The 18,465-nt window shown below is 46.2% G+C and overlaps 1 protein-coding gene across 2 annotated transcripts in view; it reads right to left on the minus strand.

Moving 5' to 3' along the window:
• Window positions 1–16,935, minus strand: part of LOC104567929 (single-stranded DNA-binding protein 2) — a 194,296-nt gene extending 177,361 nt beyond the window's left edge. For both annotated transcript variants that reach the window (XM_088533148.1, XM_088533147.1), the window contains exon 1: window positions 16,825–16,935. In XM_088533148.1, the coding sequence (XP_088389274.1) occupies window positions 16,825–16,883 (59 nt within the window). In that variant the 5' untranslated portion in view covers window positions 16,884–16,935. The remainder of the gene's footprint in view (window positions 1–16,824) is intronic.
• Between the last annotated feature and the right edge of the window lie 1,530 nt (window positions 16,936–18,465).

Consider the following 18,465-nt stretch of genomic DNA (forward strand, 5'->3'; position numbering starts at 1 on the left):
AACACAGGCAAGCGTAAGTTGCTACTGACTTTACTGTAACTTTTTTTTTAAGCCAATAAAACCAGGCTCCAAGACTAACACAGTCTGCCACTTTTTATGAGCATTAGGTTGATTATCACAGAAAACAAACAGTATAGATAATACTTATCTTCCCCTAACTAGTAATAAAAATACTTAGTACCAACAAGGAAACTTTATTAATTTTCCAAACTCATTACATGAATTTCAAAACCCATCCTTTAATAAAAAGACATTTACAATATCAGTCTAAAAAAAATCCAGCTTTATATGCACAACCATAGGATTTACATATACTATATTTTAAAAACATTGGGCTTTTTCTAGAAAAGTACCAGCACTTCAACTGGCAATCTAGGCTTGATCAATCCCACTGAGGGGTTTGGGTTAACATCAAGGGCTGCATTTCAACCAGACTTGCATAAACTTGGCAAAAAGTATTTGCTTACATATTAGTCAGCTGCTAGTTAAGTGGGTCTACCTGAAGAAATAAACTTCAGGCTAAAGGCCCAACAAGGATGGGATCAAAAATTCTGTGAATTCTATTCTAGGGGACACTCAAGAGCTACATGACTCTCCCAATCCACAACTAAGCTGCCAAACTGTACCTGTAATCAGAAGTTTGATTCTGACATCTACATTTTCATGAATTGATATTTTACTAATTGATATTTGCAGGTGAAATGAGAGAGAGAGGGGAAAAAAAAGCCTCCCTGGATATACTTAATGAAGGAAACCCAACCAGTCATTGCTCTTTCACAGGCTTGTCCAAATTACAGCAAAACAGAACACACACACACACACACACACAAAGCCATTTCAGATACACCTGTCCTAAGGGAAACAGTAAATGCTTTAAAAGAAATACAACAGACATGTTGTCCAGAAGAACAGAATGTTGTCCGGACTCTGGACAACAGAAATTATATTCATTTATACATTGGCTCTGTTATCACAAATGAAGTTTGTTTTCCTAAAAAAAAAAAAAAAAAAACACACACAATTGAAGTCAAAGCCGCATGAAAGTTTGGTTCTGAGGACTGGGAAGCTTTTTTCATTGGTCATTTTGTGTATAGGGAGTAGTGGCAAAAAGCTAAGTGAAAGAAGAAAGTCTCAAAGGGCCAGTCATAAAGATGGACTTGGAGCGCTCTGACAAATTAAGCTATGTACATAACCATGATTAGGCAAGCAATGAGCCTAAAATTTTCCTTTTTCCCTGTCCGGCACATGCAGTTGTCTGTTTTCTGGAGCTTGGCACCTTTCTCCTGCGTAGGCTACACGGCACATGGCACTTGAGCAAAGCTGCCCTTAGCCCCCTGAGGGGCCCGAGCCCACAAGCGCTCCAAGAGAGCAAGGGGATTTGTGTCACACTGTTATACAGCAGCCTGGGTGTTAGGGCTTTGACAGGAAAAAGGAAAAAAAAATCTGAATTTCCTTCCCAGTTCACATTAGATTCAAACTCATCTCCCTTGTTCCAGGACTCCACTTTAACTACCATGGCGTAAGGGGAAGTTCTGTCTTTGAGACAGAGAAAACGTAAGATTTAGAGGAACAGAAATGAGGTACCTAGCTCTGTCCAGCTGTCAGAGCACTCATGTAGGCAATGTCACAGTTTTGAAGGAAGCATCACAGTTTTGAATCCCTTTTCCTGAGGTGTTTTACATATATTAAGTAACTATTGGAGAAAACTAAGACAAAAAAAAAAGAAAAAAAGAAAAACCACCATGTCATAGCACATAAAAAAATTACTGCAGACATCAGCTTTCCTATCAAAAATATATACAGAAAACATTTCCAGAAACTAATTTATAAACACCTTTAGAAAGACCCAATGTATATCTAAGCTAAGAAAGAGCCAATATACCTCTGTCAAGAAAAACATCTGCTAACTCAGTTTGGTTTCTTTATTTGCAAGAGTAACTGCATGGTGGTAAGAAGAAATAAGCTAAGAGGGTATTAATAAATGCAAGAGTTTTGATGCTTAGCTTGCCACACGATACTTACATAAGCAAAGGGAACAGACATCATGAAATGAAAAAATGGTGTACAGTTGGTTGTCAAAATAATCAAAGAGTCTTTATCAGTGTGTTACTACAAGCAAGAACATTTCAATAAGGCTCTTGCTATCCTGAACCAATCCCATTAGAAGAGAGAAGTTTAATGAGTTGGATGTAAAAACATAAAAGTGTAGATGACAAGTTGGGAAAGATTATAAACCCTTTTGGGGACATAAACAGAGTAGGAAAGTTAATAAGAGAAAATTCAATACAGAGAAATGTAAAGTACTACGCTCAGGAATAAGAAATCAAATGCACAAATATGAAATGCGGAATAATTGACTAGGCAGCAGTATTGTGAAAACAAACCTGGAGGGCATGTGGACTGCAAGATGGATAATTTTGTTGGGAGGGGAAAAAAAAAAAAAAGAAGAAGCAAGTGTTCTGGGGAGTATTAGCAGCAATGTTTTTATAAGTAGTATATATTATATCAAAAGAGAAGTAATTATTTCATTCTGCTCTGTTCTATGTTCTGATCTGGATATGATAATAATAAGACAGAGAAAAACTGAAAAGAGCCTTAGCGGAATGCTCAAGTTTCTGTATTCATCAATAAGGGGGTTTCTCCACAGTTTGGCTGAAGAGCAGGACAAAGGGAGGGGAGACTGAGTGGAGCCATGAGCCCAGAAGGACAAAAAGAGCCATCTGCAAGGAGATGGGGGCCTTTACAAAGGAGGGAAATAGGGCAATTGCCCCACATTCTTCAGCAAGGGGGACAAAGGAGTTGGTGAGCTCAGGTGAGAACAGATGGCGGGAGGCCGGAGTTCGGTGTAGGCGGGCCGGGAAGGCTGTAACTTCTGAGTACCTTGGCCAATGGGGAAAAGGAGAGGGCGTCCCTCGGTCGGGAAATTAGGATAAAAGGGGGGCTGCGTCCCCCAGCAATCTGAGAGACCCCACAGGGATATGCCCCATGGACTCTCCCTTTATTCGAATAAAGTTTTAGGACTCCTCTGTCTCCTTTTGGACATTCAGTTCTTGACAGCGAGATTTTCCGCACAAATGGGGGCTCGTCCGGGATCCTTCCACCTTCCGGGAACGGCAGACGGCGATTGGAGTCGACGGCGCGCCTCACCATAGCTTTTGGTGATCGACTCCCTTCGACGGCAGCCTGCACCGGACGACTGATTGGGTTCCCGAGACTGTCCGGAGACAGACGAGAAGCGGATCGGGGGATCCGCAGGTAGGACCAGGAGGGGGTCCTCAAGGGGTGTGACGTAACGGACTAGGTCTGACAGAAGGGACTAGGTCTGACGGAAGGGAAAGGACTAGGTCTGAAGGAAAGGACCTCCCGGTAGCGCTAAGCCCGACGGAAAGGGCTAGGTCTGACGGAAAGGACCTCCGGGTAGCGCTAAGCCCGACGGAAAGGGCTAGGTCTGACGGAAAGGACCTCCCGGTAGCGCTAAGCCCGACGGAAAGGGCTAGGTCTGACGGAAAGGACCTCCGGGTAGCGCTAAGCCCGACGGAAAGGGCTAGGTCTGACGGAAAGGACCTCCCGGTAGCGCTAAGCCCGACGGAAAGGGCTAGGTCTGACGGAAAGGACCTCCCGGTAGCGCTAAGCCCGACGGAAAGGGCTAGGTCTGACGGAAAGGACCTCCCGGTAGCGCTAAGCCCGACGGAAAGGGCTAGGTCTGAAGGAAAGGACCTCCGGGTAGCGCTAAGCCCGACGGAAAGGGCTAGGTCTGACGGAAAGGACCTCCCGGTAGCGCTAAGTCCGACGGAAAGGACCAGGTTTGACGGAAAGGACCATTGAAATCTCACTGGTGAGTACTATGGGACTGGGGAACAAAAGGGGTGACGACCCCGATATGGACAGCCAGGGAAGGCAGCAAAGGGAAACCAAAAGAGGGTGCTGGAAAAAGGTATGATGACCTCGACTTATACCTATATAGTCCCTTGGGAAGACTTTTGAGGGTTTGGGATAACTTGTGCATTCCCCCAGAAATAATTAAGGAACTAATGATAAAATATTGTTGTTTTGTTTGGCCAGAATATAAGTTACCAGGGGGATTTAGGTGGCCCCCTGTAGGGTCGGACGACGATCCTAGTCTTTGTCATGTTTTGTGCCAGTATCTCAGTGATACTGAGAAGGGTCTCATTGAGAAAGAATGTGCGTCAATATGGTTAAGGGCAACATCTAGAGGAATCTATGTAACAAGAGAGGTGGGGGGGAAAGGGAAGCAGGAATCTGAAGAAAGAAAAAAAAAACAGATAGGGAGGTGTAGGATGTCCTCCAGTACCTTCCCCCACCTTATCACCAAAATTCATCAGGAGCCACAGCTCTTGTCCCCTCTGCACCTCCTGCTTCTAGTGACAGTGAAGAGGAGGAGGAACAGGACATTTTATCCCCTTCAAAAACAAGAAAAGGAACCCAGTACGAGGTGCCAAAAACTTCTAAAGTTCCGACAAAAATTCGGCAAATGCCCCTACGACAGGTTCCATTGGGAGGTCAGGATGGGGGATTTGGATTTGTAATCGTGCCACTGACCACCCAAGATATAAGGGGATTAAAGAAAGAACTACCTCCTTATTTAGATGATCCCATAGGAGTAGGGTAAAAGATAGATGAATATCTAGGAAATGCAGATTACACTTGGAAGGATTGGGATTTTCTTTTAGGAATCTTATTTGGATTCCAGGAAAAGAAAATGATCTTGCAAAAAGCTCGTCAATTATGGGAGGACGAACACCCGCAGGCAGGCCAAAATGCGATAGATGCACCCACTGTGGATGATATGATCCCAGTGGGAGACCCCCCCATTGGGATCCAAATGATCGAGTCAGTTTGACCCGTCTTCGAGATTATCGAGCATACATAATCAGAGCCATTAAAATGGCAGTCCCCAGAACTAATAATATGTCAAAGGCTATGACCTTGGAACAGGGAAAAGATGAGAGCCCCTCTCATTGGCTAGAAAGAATTAGAGATGCTTTGAGGAAACAGGGAGGACTGGACCCTGAGGGACCAGCCTTTGACACATTACTAAAAGTACAGTTTGTCACTAAATCTTGGCCTGATATAAGAAGGAGGATGCAGAAGGATGAAGAGTGGCAGGACAAACCATTAGAGGAATTGGTAAAGAGAGCACAACAGGTGTATGTGAGAAGGGATCAGGAAAAGGCAAAGACAAAGGCAATGATTATGGCTCAGTATATAAGACAATCACAAGGATCTGTGAGGCCCCCTGAGGGACCCCCAAGGGCCAGAGGAAGGGGTCGATCTCAAGGGCGTAGTCAAAGGCAGACCAGGGGGATGGTCTCTTCAACAGAAGATATCCATCTAAAACAAAAATTGGGAAGAAATCAGTGTGCATTGTGTAATGAGGAAGGACATTGGAGAAGGGAATGCCCACAGAGGCTAAGAGATCCTCAGGAAGAGGAAATTCACCGACTAATGGAAATGGATTGCTAGGGGTGTCAGGGGCTCCCATTATACCAGGGATCCACCACACGGGAGCCCTTGATAACATGTAGGGTGGGTCCGGACCGAGAGGAAGTGTGTTTCTTGATAGATACAGGAGCCTCTCGATCCACCTTGAATTTTATGCCAAAAGGAGGGCGATTGTCAAAAGGCTCCTTGGTTATCCAAGGGGTAAGTGGGAAAGACGAACGAGTGCGTATTATCCAGCCACTGGTAGTGGATGTGGGAAATAAATTTGAGATGCATGATTTTCTCTTTGTCCCAAATTGCGATTGCAATCTGCTGGGGAGGGATTTGATGGCTAAATTGGGAATGCAAATCAGTATTGTAAGAGATGATAAAGAAGTTAGCACTACTGTAACTTTGTGCAAAGTGTGTGATAAAGCTAGGCTGAAGTGAACTCAGAAGTGTGGGCAGTTCCAGGAAAATGATAAAACACCAATTGACATGGACAGTCCTCCTGCAAGGATACACCAAGGCACCGGTCCTATTTGGACAAGCCTTGCAGAAAATACTGAAGGAATTTATCCCAACCCCAGGAGCCAGGTTATTGCAGTATGACTTGCCCCTATCAGGTGAACAAGAGAGGGTGGTGAAGGAAACTGCTGTGAAGTTACTCAATTTCTTGGCCCAAAAAGGGTTTAGGGTGTCGGGGAAATATATATATATGTATATTATATATATTTGGGGCGTATTTTGGCTGGAGGTTTAACCCAAAACAGCCCCAATGTTGTGGTATGGACATGAGAAGGAGAACAGAGCTTTAGAAAATTAAAAGATAAATTGACCCAGGCTCCGGCCTTAGCTCTTCTGGACACAGAGAAAGAATTTGAATTATATGTGAATGTCAAACAGAGCCGTGGCAAGGAAATTTTAGTGCAAAAGCATGGAGGCATGCGAATACCAATAGCTTATATGTTAGACCCAGTGGCTAAGGGGTGGCCTTATTGTCTGCAGAATTGCGCAGGTACGGTCCTAATAGTAACTGAGGTCCGAAAACTGACCACAGAGGGATCCCATGATGTCAAGGTCCCATACCTTGTCAGGGCCTTGCTATCTGAAGGGGCTTCTAAAGCGAGGGAGGGTTTAACCCAGCTTCTTGTCTAACTGGTCCTGAGGGAGAAGAACCAAAGGAAATCCATGACTGTATTATATTTAAAGCAATATGTAGCCAGAATACTTTTTCTTGTGAAGTCTCTCCGACAGGAAGCCCAGCTCACACAGATCCTCCCCTTGGATTTTGCAGTCCATGATATCCAACCAGGGGATTGGGTCTTGGTACATCAGTCAAGACAGCTGAGCATGGATGGACTCATCACACCAGAGTTAAGATTTCCAAGACTCCAGAAGCCTGGACTTCTCAGTTGATCTGTACCGCTGACGGGGAGTGGGTCTGGAAAATAAACTCTGGGTTGCTGGGTCTGTGGGAGTTCAGGAGGATATGAAGACTACTGATGGGTACTAGACATACTGAACGCAGGTTGTTAGTTAATAAGCTAGTTTGTAAAAACAAATATTGTCCAAAGGAAAAAAAAAAAAAAAAAAAAAGAAAAAGAGGAGGGATTGAGCGGAATGCTCAAGTTTCTGTATTCATCAATAAGGGGGTTTCTCCACAGTTTGGCTGAAGAGCAGGACAAAGGGAGGGGAGACTGAGTGGAGCCATGAGCCCAGAAGGACAAAAAGAGCCATCTGCAAGGAGATGGGGGCCTTTACAAAGGAGGGAAATAGGGCAATTGCCCCACATTCTTCAGCAAGGGGGACAAAGGAGTCGGTGAGCTCAGGTGAGAACAGATGGCGGGAGGCCGGAGTTCGGTGTAGGCGGGCCGGGAAGGCTGTAACTTCTGAGTACCTTGGCCAATGGGGAAAAGGAGAGGGCGTCCCTCGGTCGGGAAATTAGGATAAAAGGGGGGCTGCGTCCCCCAGCAATCTGAGAGACCCCACAGGGATATGCCCGGTGGACTCTCCCTTTATTCGAATAAAGTTTTAGGACTCCTCTGTCTCCTTTTGGACATTCAGTTCTTGACAGCGAGATTTTCCGCACAAGCCCAGAGGCAAGCAACTAGAATAATAGAAGGTTTGGGAGGGAGGAAAAAGGCCCATGACAGAATTTTTCAGTTTATTTTCCTGAGAAAACAAAAAATTGGAAGGAAGCAAAACTGAAAGAAAAATGGGATGTTATGGTCTTGATTACTGCAACCTTCTAACTTGTTAGAAAGGGACCTTCATTAAAATTTAGTTTTCCATGTCCACCAAGACAAGAAGTCTTCATCTAGAGAGATTTCATGTTCTCACATATTATCTTTATGGGACTAGAAGACAGAAATATCCTAAAGCCTAAAGAAGTGTGGAGGTCATCTCCAATTTCTGAATTAACGTTTGCTGCCGTGTGAGAAAAATCCTCTCTTAGTAGCTGGAACAACAGCCTATTTATTACCGGACAGCTACTGACACAGAAACAAGTGGAACTCTGAGGCTCAGCTGAGCAGATAGCAGAAGAGTACAAGGAATGAAGTGGGTGCTGAGCTTCAGCTCGACCTGGGCTGCTTTCCTTCTGGTCCCTTTGTGAGCCAAGAGAGCAGGAACAGTAACCAAGGGGCCCCAACCGGAGACAGGAGAGCTGCGGAGGCTTGACGCCATCCATAGCGACAGGATATTCAGAGAGCAGGCCTGTCGCCGAGCTGTGCTCTTCCTGGTGCCCAAGGACATTTCTGTGGAGCAGTCTCAAGGTAACAATTTTTAGCAGATTTTAATTACCTACGCAGAGAGCAGCACAGGGCACTGCACAGGAGCCTGCCCCTTCTGCACCCTGCAGGCTCAAGCAGCCATCACCATTAGTGATTCTGCCCAATTACGGTGCCATCTAGCATCATGTGATCCCACATTTTTAGCCTCATTCCCTAGGGAAAGAAGGCTTAAGGGGCCACGCTGTGTGTGTGCGTGAGCGTCAGGGCACACCTGTCTGCCCACGATAACTTCAGAGCTCCTCAACTAATTTCACGTGGATGTGACCGAGGGACAGCGGTCTCGGAGCTGTGACATTTCTACAAGTTGCTTCATCTGCTTGCGTTTATGGAAACACTGCAGCATGAGCTCAACAAGATAAATGCCTAGGAAATCAGACTTCATTAGCTCTGTAGCTCTCTGAACGCTATGTTTCCATCTTTCTCTGGGATGAATCATGGCCCGGCTGCAGAGGACAGGGCCTGTGGCAGCAGCCATTCACTGCGCCACATGAAGGGTACCACGCGGGGCAGAGAGCGCACGCCAGGAGCGAGGGGGCCCTGTCACACGTGAGGATTCCCAAAACCAGCCCCAACAGTAGATTCCAACACTGCACGAGCCACAGGATTGCTCTGCATAGGAGGCAAAACATTTAGGACAGGCTTTGCCCAGAGGATGAGTAGCTGTGCATTCCCTATCTTTTGGATACCTGGCCTGGTAACACTGCATCACATTCTAAGAAGCAGTGGCACAAGAGACCATAGGAGTTGTACACACAGTATTAGTGGTTAATATAATGCCCAGAAAATAAATAAATAAATAAATAAGGTCTATATATCTCAAACTGGGCACCCAAAAACCTGTGAGTATTTCTGTCTTTCATCTGGAGTGGCTGGACACATACATTTAAGTGTTTGTGAAACTCGGATATCATGGTGATGGGCACCAAAGAAACAGTATATTCTTCCTCTAGGAACATGAGTGTTAAGAAACAGCAAGTAAGCCACAAGGCACATACTACATGACAAGAAAAGAGCAAATTATCAAATAGCTATTCGTTATGCAAACAATGCTCTATTCTAAACGATAAAAAAAGGCTTTTTTCAGAGAAATAAAAATACATCAATGAACATGCAAATGAGGACAAAGTAAGAACTACAGTTAGGATGCAACCATATTTTTCAAGTTAAGAGGGATTCTTGAGAATGCAATTAAAACATTCAAAAATGACACATGCTATTTCAACTAGTTTTCAATGGCAAATGCAATCTTTCCCTCCCAAGTTCCATCACACAGCTCATCATTTGAGCTCCATTTTACAGAACCACCACATACATCTTTGCCATTTCAGCTATGCCAGTATTTGATAGGTGTGTATAGGTTTGGTCTTCAGCGTAAAGCATTTTACCCTTGGTTTCAAAGACATTTTTGGCAGTGAAGGAACAGTCCTCTTTTAGCATCTGGAGAGAGTGTATGTTCCTCCTAAACCTGTGTCAAACTTAACAAAAATCCCCCCTTTCCATGTGTCTCTTCAAGATATTCTGTTTGTTTGTTGTTTTTTTACTTTTCCTGGTTCTACTTCTGCTTTGCACCAGGTTCACTTTTCCTGACTAGATTCACTCAGCTCCCACTCAAACCTCTGATCCTAATGCCAGTCTCCTTAGACAATAACTTCTTTTTATCACATCCCTACCTCTGCCATTTCTATCCTACTCCCTCCAGTCTCCTTCACGAGCCAAATCCCAGGTATCTCCTTATCTCCTTCCTGACTTCTTTCAGTTGTAGGCGCCCACTCCTTCCACCAATGCCCAGTCCCAATTTTTCTCCTCAAGCTTCTCTTCTGATTCCAGTATTTCCAAATTCTGCGGTCCCTTTCCTAGACCCTTCGCCTAACCACTGCCAGTTCTCTCCAGGCACACTCTGCATTCCTGTCAGACACTTCTTTCTATCCCAGGTTCAATCCCTTTCCCTGACAAACAGCAGTCAGCCGGGCTTCTCATACAAATTTCAGTTTTCTACCCATAAGTGACCTCTATCCCCTTTTCTCCTTCTTAGCTCCTGCCTCCCATCTCCTGTGCAGCTAGGTGCAGGTTTTTACCTCCTTGGAGGCTACTTTCACCCCCAGCCATTGGCTCCCGCGAGTCTATCACTGCGCGGGTCGGGATGTGCGCTCCACGCAGAGACCCGGCATTCAGGGCTTGCTCAAATCCCTGGCCATGGCGTGTGTGCAGTCTAGGCGGGAGGCACCTTTGCTGCCTTCTCGGCAAAGGTGAAGGATTTTAGAGATGGCAGGTAGCAAGCCCTAAGCATATACAAGTGGGTCTTTCTGAAAGACTTCTACCCTGGCTAAATTCAGACGCTTTGTCATGCAAATGGCAAAGGACACATCCCTGCAAGAAAACACCTCATGCTTTTTCAACCAAATTTCAAATCTTCCAAAGGAGAGAGGTACTACAGGTTTCCATTGCAAAAAGTTGCCAAAACTTTTAAAACACAGGAAAACACATTTTTGCATTTGTCTAATTTTCGAAACCAGACAGAACACTGCAGCTCAAATTTTACATACATAGCAATTAAACAAATCAGCACAATGTATAGTGTGTATATATATATATATATATGCACACATGGAATACAGCAGCCTGGATTTATACTTATATATTTTCTGTCCTCATGTATATATGTCAGTGCCATTATAAATTTCAGTCCAAACAGTTTGGCAAAGTTAAAAAACCTTGTTTGGCTACTTCAGCACTTGGTGATGTTATCATCTGCCTATAATTTAAGCAAAATGAATTATTAATATATACTGATTTCTGTTAATTACTGTCTCCTCCAGCAAGATTTAATTATCTCTAAACCAAGCCCAAATCATGCTCACTAGAGTGAGCAGTACATCAGCTGTGCAAAAGGGGTTTCAATGGGTTCCAGACGTTAAGTCCTGACTCTTCAGCAGCAAAGTGTGCTTAGCATTACAGAAGCTAAGAAAAGGTAGAATCAGACACCTCATGGCATTCACAATTAAGAATAAACACAGAAAAAAAAAAATACTTTTATGAGAAGACCAATCAAGTAAGGGAAGCAACACAAAGAGATTTTTTTTTCCACTGGTTCTTGCCTTTCTGGCCCAATAAAACACTTCAGCAAGTGCTCAACTATATGCAAACAAATGGCTCTGCTATAAGCAAAACACTTTAAAGTTTGGTATGTATTTCGGCACACTGCTATACTCAAGTTGGTTCCTAGAGTCCATCATCTCTATCATTGTGTCTGTCAGTGACCTGCTAAATCTACAGTCTAAGAGCAATTATTCTTCATGGTCTGAATTACAGCAGATAGGTTATTTGAAATGCCTAGGTACGCTGTTGAATGTATCTGCAAAATACAGAAGAGTGCCGGAAGCATCATGATTTACAATAATTACCAAGAAATATTTACCTTTTCCAGAAACTTCCTTTCTGTGCTCCTCCTTATTAAAAAACACATTCTTGTAAAGCTGTAAAATAAGTATGTTCAAAGACTCCCAAAGTAGTATTCCCACAACTTCTACACTACTTGTCTCATGTAGCAGGATGAAAAAGTTGTGTAACTGTCAAATTTAAATTTTGTATAATTGTCTTGATTAAATTATGAGTTCTGGGGGAGTTTTTTTTTTTTTGGCAAGAGGGGGAGGGATAAATATATCACCACTTGAAGCTTGAAAATCTACTTCACTATTTCCCAGTGATAAGTATAAAATTTATCATTGATGGCAATAAGTCGTAATCTGTCTTTTTTTAATGTAGTTTACATATATCATAGTGGCAAGTAGCAATATAAATCCATGCATTTTGAAGAAGAAAACACTCTCTATAAATCCAAAAGTCCTCTAAAAACTTAGCAAATCTCCATTGTTTACTGAATCACACAATCAAATAAGAAGAGCATTGGTTAGTTTTTGGGGGGGTTTTTTTTGTTTTTTTTTTTTTGTTTTTTTTTTTCCTATGGAGAGCTCTATTGACACCAACAAGAAAAAATGACAGAAATGGTGTAAATGCCTCTCTCCTCCTTGGGAAGAGTTGCATATCAAGGCAGGCACCTCAGCTGTTCCTACAAAGGCCCCATACATCTGAAGGGGCAGTCAAACTAAAAAGGCCGGAGGAGAAACAACAAAGGGGAGACCTGTTTCTCCAGAGCAGCGGTGAGCTGGGAAAAAGGGAGAAATGCCCCTCATGCATCCAACTCACACACAAGAGGAAGCAGAAGAGCACCTTAGCAGCAATCGCACACTTGCCCTCTCTAGGTCCCCAAGCTTCAATGAAGTGGTAACAATGTAGAAGCAGTAAAATCAGTTATTTTGATCATGGAGCCTTTTATATTAAACTAAATAGGAATGTCTAATCATCTGGCAATTTTTAAACAAAATCGGCACAGCTGCTGAATCCAAGGAGAGAAAGGCACCTGGGGAGAAACCTGGTGCAAAGGACTCCTGAGATCACTACACCTCAAGTCAAAACAGCTAGTGCTTTCCAGAATTTAACCCTGTTTATAACATATGCCCTTTTAACCAGCTTTCTACATGCCTTTTCTAACTTAAGCAATGTTAATATCTGTAAACCTGTGAAATGCCTGTAAAACTACTGTTTACAAAGGTAGATACCTGGATACAAAATGTGTGTGGTTGATTCTTCCTTCTCTATGATTAGCAGTTCAAAGCTTTGCCATTCAGTGAAATGTTGCTAGGTCCAAGATCCTAATCTGAGTTAATCCAATTTCAGGGAATAAGAGAAAAATCAAAAAGATACATTTGCTGTGAAGAGATAACAAAAGAAGATGTTAAGAAAAAAATATATATACTTTTTTTTCCTTTGACAATGCAGATGAGCCTCATTTGGCCCCGACTCAGCCCAGGTAGCAGAAGAGCTATTGTGTAATACAACTTTCCAATCCATTATGCAAGAGGGGTGGCCTGAACCCAGAATCAAGTCACAACCATTCCAGATTAGGAGGAAGAGGATAAAAACATTCCCGATTTCTCTCTTTTCATCTTCTTTGCACTACACTGGTACTGTGTCCCCATTTTTAGTATTTTTGTATTATTTTGTATTATTTTTCCTGAGTTCATCTATCCACACTTTGATTTGTTGTTAAACTATATAAAGTATGTAACTTGCCCCAAGGTCAGAAGGGAGGGACAAAGAGGAGGAGTATAAAATGAACTCCATCTTTGGAACTGAAAACTTGCCAAGTGCTACTTTAAGTGACTTGTAAAAACTTTGTTTCATTTAATAGAAATTAAATAACTCCAAAAGACTTAAATATTAAAGACAGCACCCTAAAAAACAATGTGGACCTCATCAGTATGTAAAATCCTACATCCTTGATTGCAAGAACTGCTCCACACCTTTTCCACGCTTGAAAAATACTTTGCGGACTTTGCATACGCTAGTCCTGTCTCTAGCACACAGGGGAAGAAACATTTTCCACACGATTAGGCCATCCAAACTCAAAAGTAATGTATTTTTTTTTAATTACACTTGCAATAACTGGGTAAATATATTTAGGAGAACTGTTACTCACTACCCATTTTAGATACCTAAAACCTGGAGGAGACCTGACAGAGCTGAGAGTGCATGCTGTGTTCTAAAAACTTTGAAAAGTCAAATTAAACATAATTACAGTTCTGCTCTTCCTGATTAAATAAATAGTTGATATAGCAGTCAAACATACATATTTCTTCTATGGTTTTCAAATTAACACAGTCCCATGCAGGAGTCAGAAAGATGTTTATTTTTGTAGGGATATTTTATTTTCAGGCAGAAACAAGAATTTGTGCATCACCCTGGGAGAAGCATTACAGGACTGTAAAAATATCATATGAAAGAAGAAAATTAAGTAATCTCAGCTCTTTGGCTGTCAGAAAGGAAGTATATGAAAATGGCAATGATGAGATCTGATCTACTAAGAAGAAACTTGAGGAGATGCAATACAAAAAAAAAATCAGGAATGTAGGCTATATAATGGCATTCCACAACCATAAGCCAAGTCTTTGGGCTTTTCTTGTTTTCTTCTTTTTTTCTTTCTTTCTTTTTTTATGAAAGGAAGGTTTGGGGGAGGAAAATGACAGAGGAAAAGGGTGTTTCTGAATTCTGGGTTGCGTTTATCTGTGAGTAGAAGCTACCCAAGGAGTTAGCGATCTCTTAAACCCCTGATGTACAAAGCAATCCACTTCACTGTTTTACATAATATAACCTATACATGAGCAATTCCTATTTCCAGCTGTTAGTTATAATGAGTGGGAGACAGTGTATTTAAATGAAACAGCACCATCTAGCAGGACCCCATAACTTTGCTTCAAGGGCAGTTACTGCTCAGCAATAGGTCAGTCTGGCAGGCCTGGCTTGAAAATTAAGGATTTTTACACTGCCTAAACTATTGTTGTGAGCTTTTTAACAGCAAGTGTCGGGAAGACAAAAAAAAATGAAAACATTCAGTGTAGCAGTGTATGGCATGTGTGTGCTAAACAGAATTAAAAGCAATATATGGGGCTACTGTTTGCAGCATCTGATTGCCCCACGTTCCCTTATCCAGCCCTGCGGTGCAATCCCACCACTTGCTTTGGGAATTTATCAGGTGCTTTGAAAAACAGGAACTACAAGGTTCAAAATAAAAACCTAAACCGTTTTTTATTTTGAAATAAAAAGTGCTACAACTTTACTATACCCAGCAACAATGTTTCACTTGGCCACCTAGGCAATTATTTTCAAACGATCCACACCATGGGACTAAGAAGTGCCACCAGTTGCTGAGATTTTAGTGCCCAAGTCCTGTCTCCCACCTCCCATCTCTGCAATTAACATTTCTGTCTGGGCCACCTCTGCCTTCCTATACCTTCCTGTTACAAAGTTACATGACATATTTCCAAACACAGAAGGATGTTTTAAGTTTCTCCCAGCATCTCCCTCTCCTCCAGCAGCAGAGGTGCCTGGCCTGCTCCTGCTCCAGGAAGCACACATGCCAGCCCCTGGAATTATGAAGTCTCTAAAACACTGTAGCAAAGAAAACTTTTAGGTGAAGGTTCAAGATAAACTGCCTGAAGGAAAACTCCTCCATCATGCCCGGACTACTCAATCTCGTGTTAAACGCAGTGCCGGAGCAAGGCGATTCTTGCAGAGGACACAGGCAGGCACGCTGGCCGGCTCCAGGTCTCCCGACGGTCTCAACGGCTTCACCTCTTCCTTGTGCAGGCCAGGTAGCCTTGGTCCGGTTACAGGGAGTGCTTCCTCCTCCCCTTGCGCTGCACAGCCCTCTGCTCATCACACACGGGCTTTTCCTCCTCCTGCACAGCCTCCTGCCTGGCCTGAACCAATCTCAATAATGCAAAGCGAAGCTGCAACTACAGCCAACTTAAAGAGACACTCTCTATTCAAAAGTCATTCTCGTCCTCGCTAAATATTTTAAGCCTCCTGCCACTGCGAGCAACGTCAAAATATGCGAAGGAGGGAGATAATCCTCTGAGCCGACAGCACCGTTTTCTGCCCCATCGCCACCGCTATATTTACTTTGGACACTGGCTGCATGTGCTACACGGTCACTGTTCACCGCTGAACAGTATTGGTTATTTTTTTTTCTCTCCCGTGTCGTTTAAATAAAGAAACCCTTAGGCAGTTTTAAACGATTTTATTCGCGTTTTCAGCACCTCGGCGTCGCACAAAGTAGTTCCCGCAGACTGTTTCGGCACCAGCCCATTTCGACAGGAACCAGCGCGCCGGGAGTCTCTTCAGCCCGCGCGCCGGGGACCACGCGAGGGCGAGAAGACCTCCCCGCTGCCCCTGGCCCGGGCCGGGCTCCGCGGCAGCGCGGCCCGCAACTCCCGGCGCCCCCCCAAAAAGCCATTCCGCTTCCCCCGCACCACCGTCGTTTGGGGGGGAGGGGGCGGGGGGAACACCCGGCACAAGCACGGGAGGGCCGGCCTGGCCCCGCTGCTCTCCCGCCGGCTCGGAGCGGACCCCGCCGCGGGCGGGCGATCCCTCCCCCGCTCGATGTAACCCCGTTTCCACTCGCGGAGAACAATGCGCCGCTCGGCGGGCCCCCCGCGGGCGCTCCCGCCGCGCCGGCCGCGGCGGCGCCGCCGAGCCGCGGGACAAATGGCGCGGGGGCAGCCGCAGGCGCGGCGCCCATAAAAAAAAGTTGGGAGCCGTGGAGTTACGAAGCGGCGGCGGCGGGAGCCTCCCGCTGCCCGCGGTGCCCGGCGGCCGCGCCGCCCCTCTTTGTTGCCAAAGTTGTCCCAACACCTTGGCCCGCCGCGGCGGGGGGCGCCGCGCGGCGGCCCTCGCGCAACGTCCGCACAACGGGCGGCGGGGGAGGGGTGCCCGCGGCGCCACCTGCGAGCCCGCCCCGCCGCGGGCACCCCCACCCGCCCCCTCCGGCCGCCGCCGGCGCCCCCTGCCCTCCGCCCCCGGCCTTTCTGGCCCTCCGCAGCCCGAACGGCACCCGCCGCCCTGCGGGCTGCCCCCGGTGCGCGCCCGCAGCGGCCGCGCCGCCCGCAGCAAAGTTACTTTGCGCGAGATCGGTGCGCGGCGAGACGCCCCCCGCCCCGCCCGGCGGCGCCATCCGTCGGGCTGTACTCACTTCTCCCTGGCCTGGCTGTCGGACGGGACGCTGCTGTTGCTCTTGCCTTTGCCGTACATGCCTGCAGAGAGCTCCGACTGTCACGCACCTGTCAACCGATCACAGCCTCCCGGAGAACAGCCCCGTCACCATGGCGACGCCGCCACACACACACACGCTATTGGTCGGCCGCGCGGGCGGGCACGCCCCCTTCGCCGTGACTGACAGGCGCAGACCAGGACGAGCTGCCGCTTCCTCCCCCCCGCGCCCCCCCGCCCCCCCGCCCGCTCGGCGGCGGCTCCTCCTTCCCCCTCCCCGCTCGCGCTCTCCCTTCCCCGGAGCAAGGGGGAATTAGAAACGGTTCTAGAAGGATTTTAAACAACTGGCTGTTCCGAGCGCGCGCCTCCCGCCCTCCGCCGCTGCCGGCGAGGGAGAGCGCGCCGGAGAGAGCCAAAGTGCGGACTGGAGTCGGCAGCCGGCGCCGCCACGGCTCCGCCGGGCGCAGCGGCCCCCTCGCGATCCCCTCCCCGTGCTGCTGCCGCCGCCGCCGCGCGGAGGCGCTCCCGCCACCCCCCGTGGGGCACCGGCGGCAGCGCGGCGGCCGCCCCCGCCGCCCCTCATCCGGCCGGCCCCAACGGCCCCAACGGCCGCGCGGGGGGGCGGGCTCCTGGAGCTCCCCCGCGCTCCGCTCCGCGCTCGGGCAGCCCCGAGGTGACTCGGGTGTCGTGGGCTGAGGGCCAGGAGCAGCCTATGGCTGCTGGAGGCGAGGGAGGAAGCGTTTCCTGAGGCAAAGCACGATGGCTTAGAAAAGCTTCACACACACACACGCACACACAAAATAATAGTAAAAAATTTTGGAAGGAAAATTCAGGGAAATGCTTTGATTTTTTTAAAGACACATTGCAAATAATGGCATACCTCGGAACGGGATGGGAAGGGAGCCCCCAGCAGGGCCACAGGCTTGGGAAGTAACCCCAAGCCTGGGTGGGGCTCAGGACCTTCTCTGCGCTCGCTGCACAGGCGCGATCCTGGCTGTGCAGAGTCTGGTGCACACGTCTCGTTATAAACACAGCGCTGCCGCTTCAACTTGCTTGCATGGGGAACACATGGCGGGTTTTGGTGTTCCGCATCAAGCATTCAGAGTGCTTTCTGGTTGTAAATACACCCATCTCCCCATTGTGTTTACAGGCAGAGGTCACTACCATAACGCGCTGCACTAAATTCGGGAAAGGAAGTTGTACTAGACGTAGACCACCAGACCACCAGCATCTGTTTATCATTGTTAGAGCTGCAGAAAAAATATATCCTCTGGATTTTCAGCTGCGAGAGTGAAAGAAACAATCAGTGAGGTGAAATTGGTTTGGGGAGATTAAGAGAATATTAATGAGCAACTGGAACAAATTAGTGGTGGAGCAGTAGAGACAACAGGAAGGAGTAAAATGCCACAGGGTCCCACATCCCTGCCATTACGCGAGCACTGCTCCCCACCGTGGGCCCTCATTCTATGTAGGGCTCATGCCTCTGCAATTAGCAGTTTATCAGAGTCTACCAGAACAAATGCCATCTTATACCAAGGTTGTTTTTCTTTTCCCCAATGTATTTTATATATATATATATATATATATATATATATATATATATACATACATATATTAACAGGCC

This window comes from Tinamus guttatus, unplaced genomic scaffold (genome assembly GCF_059628265.1).
Source record: "Tinamus guttatus ecotype Peru unplaced genomic scaffold, ASM5962826v1 Tinamus_guttatus_pri_ptg000485l, whole genome shotgun sequence".
Lineage (NCBI taxonomy): Eukaryota > Metazoa > Chordata > Aves > Tinamiformes > Tinamidae > Tinamus > Tinamus guttatus.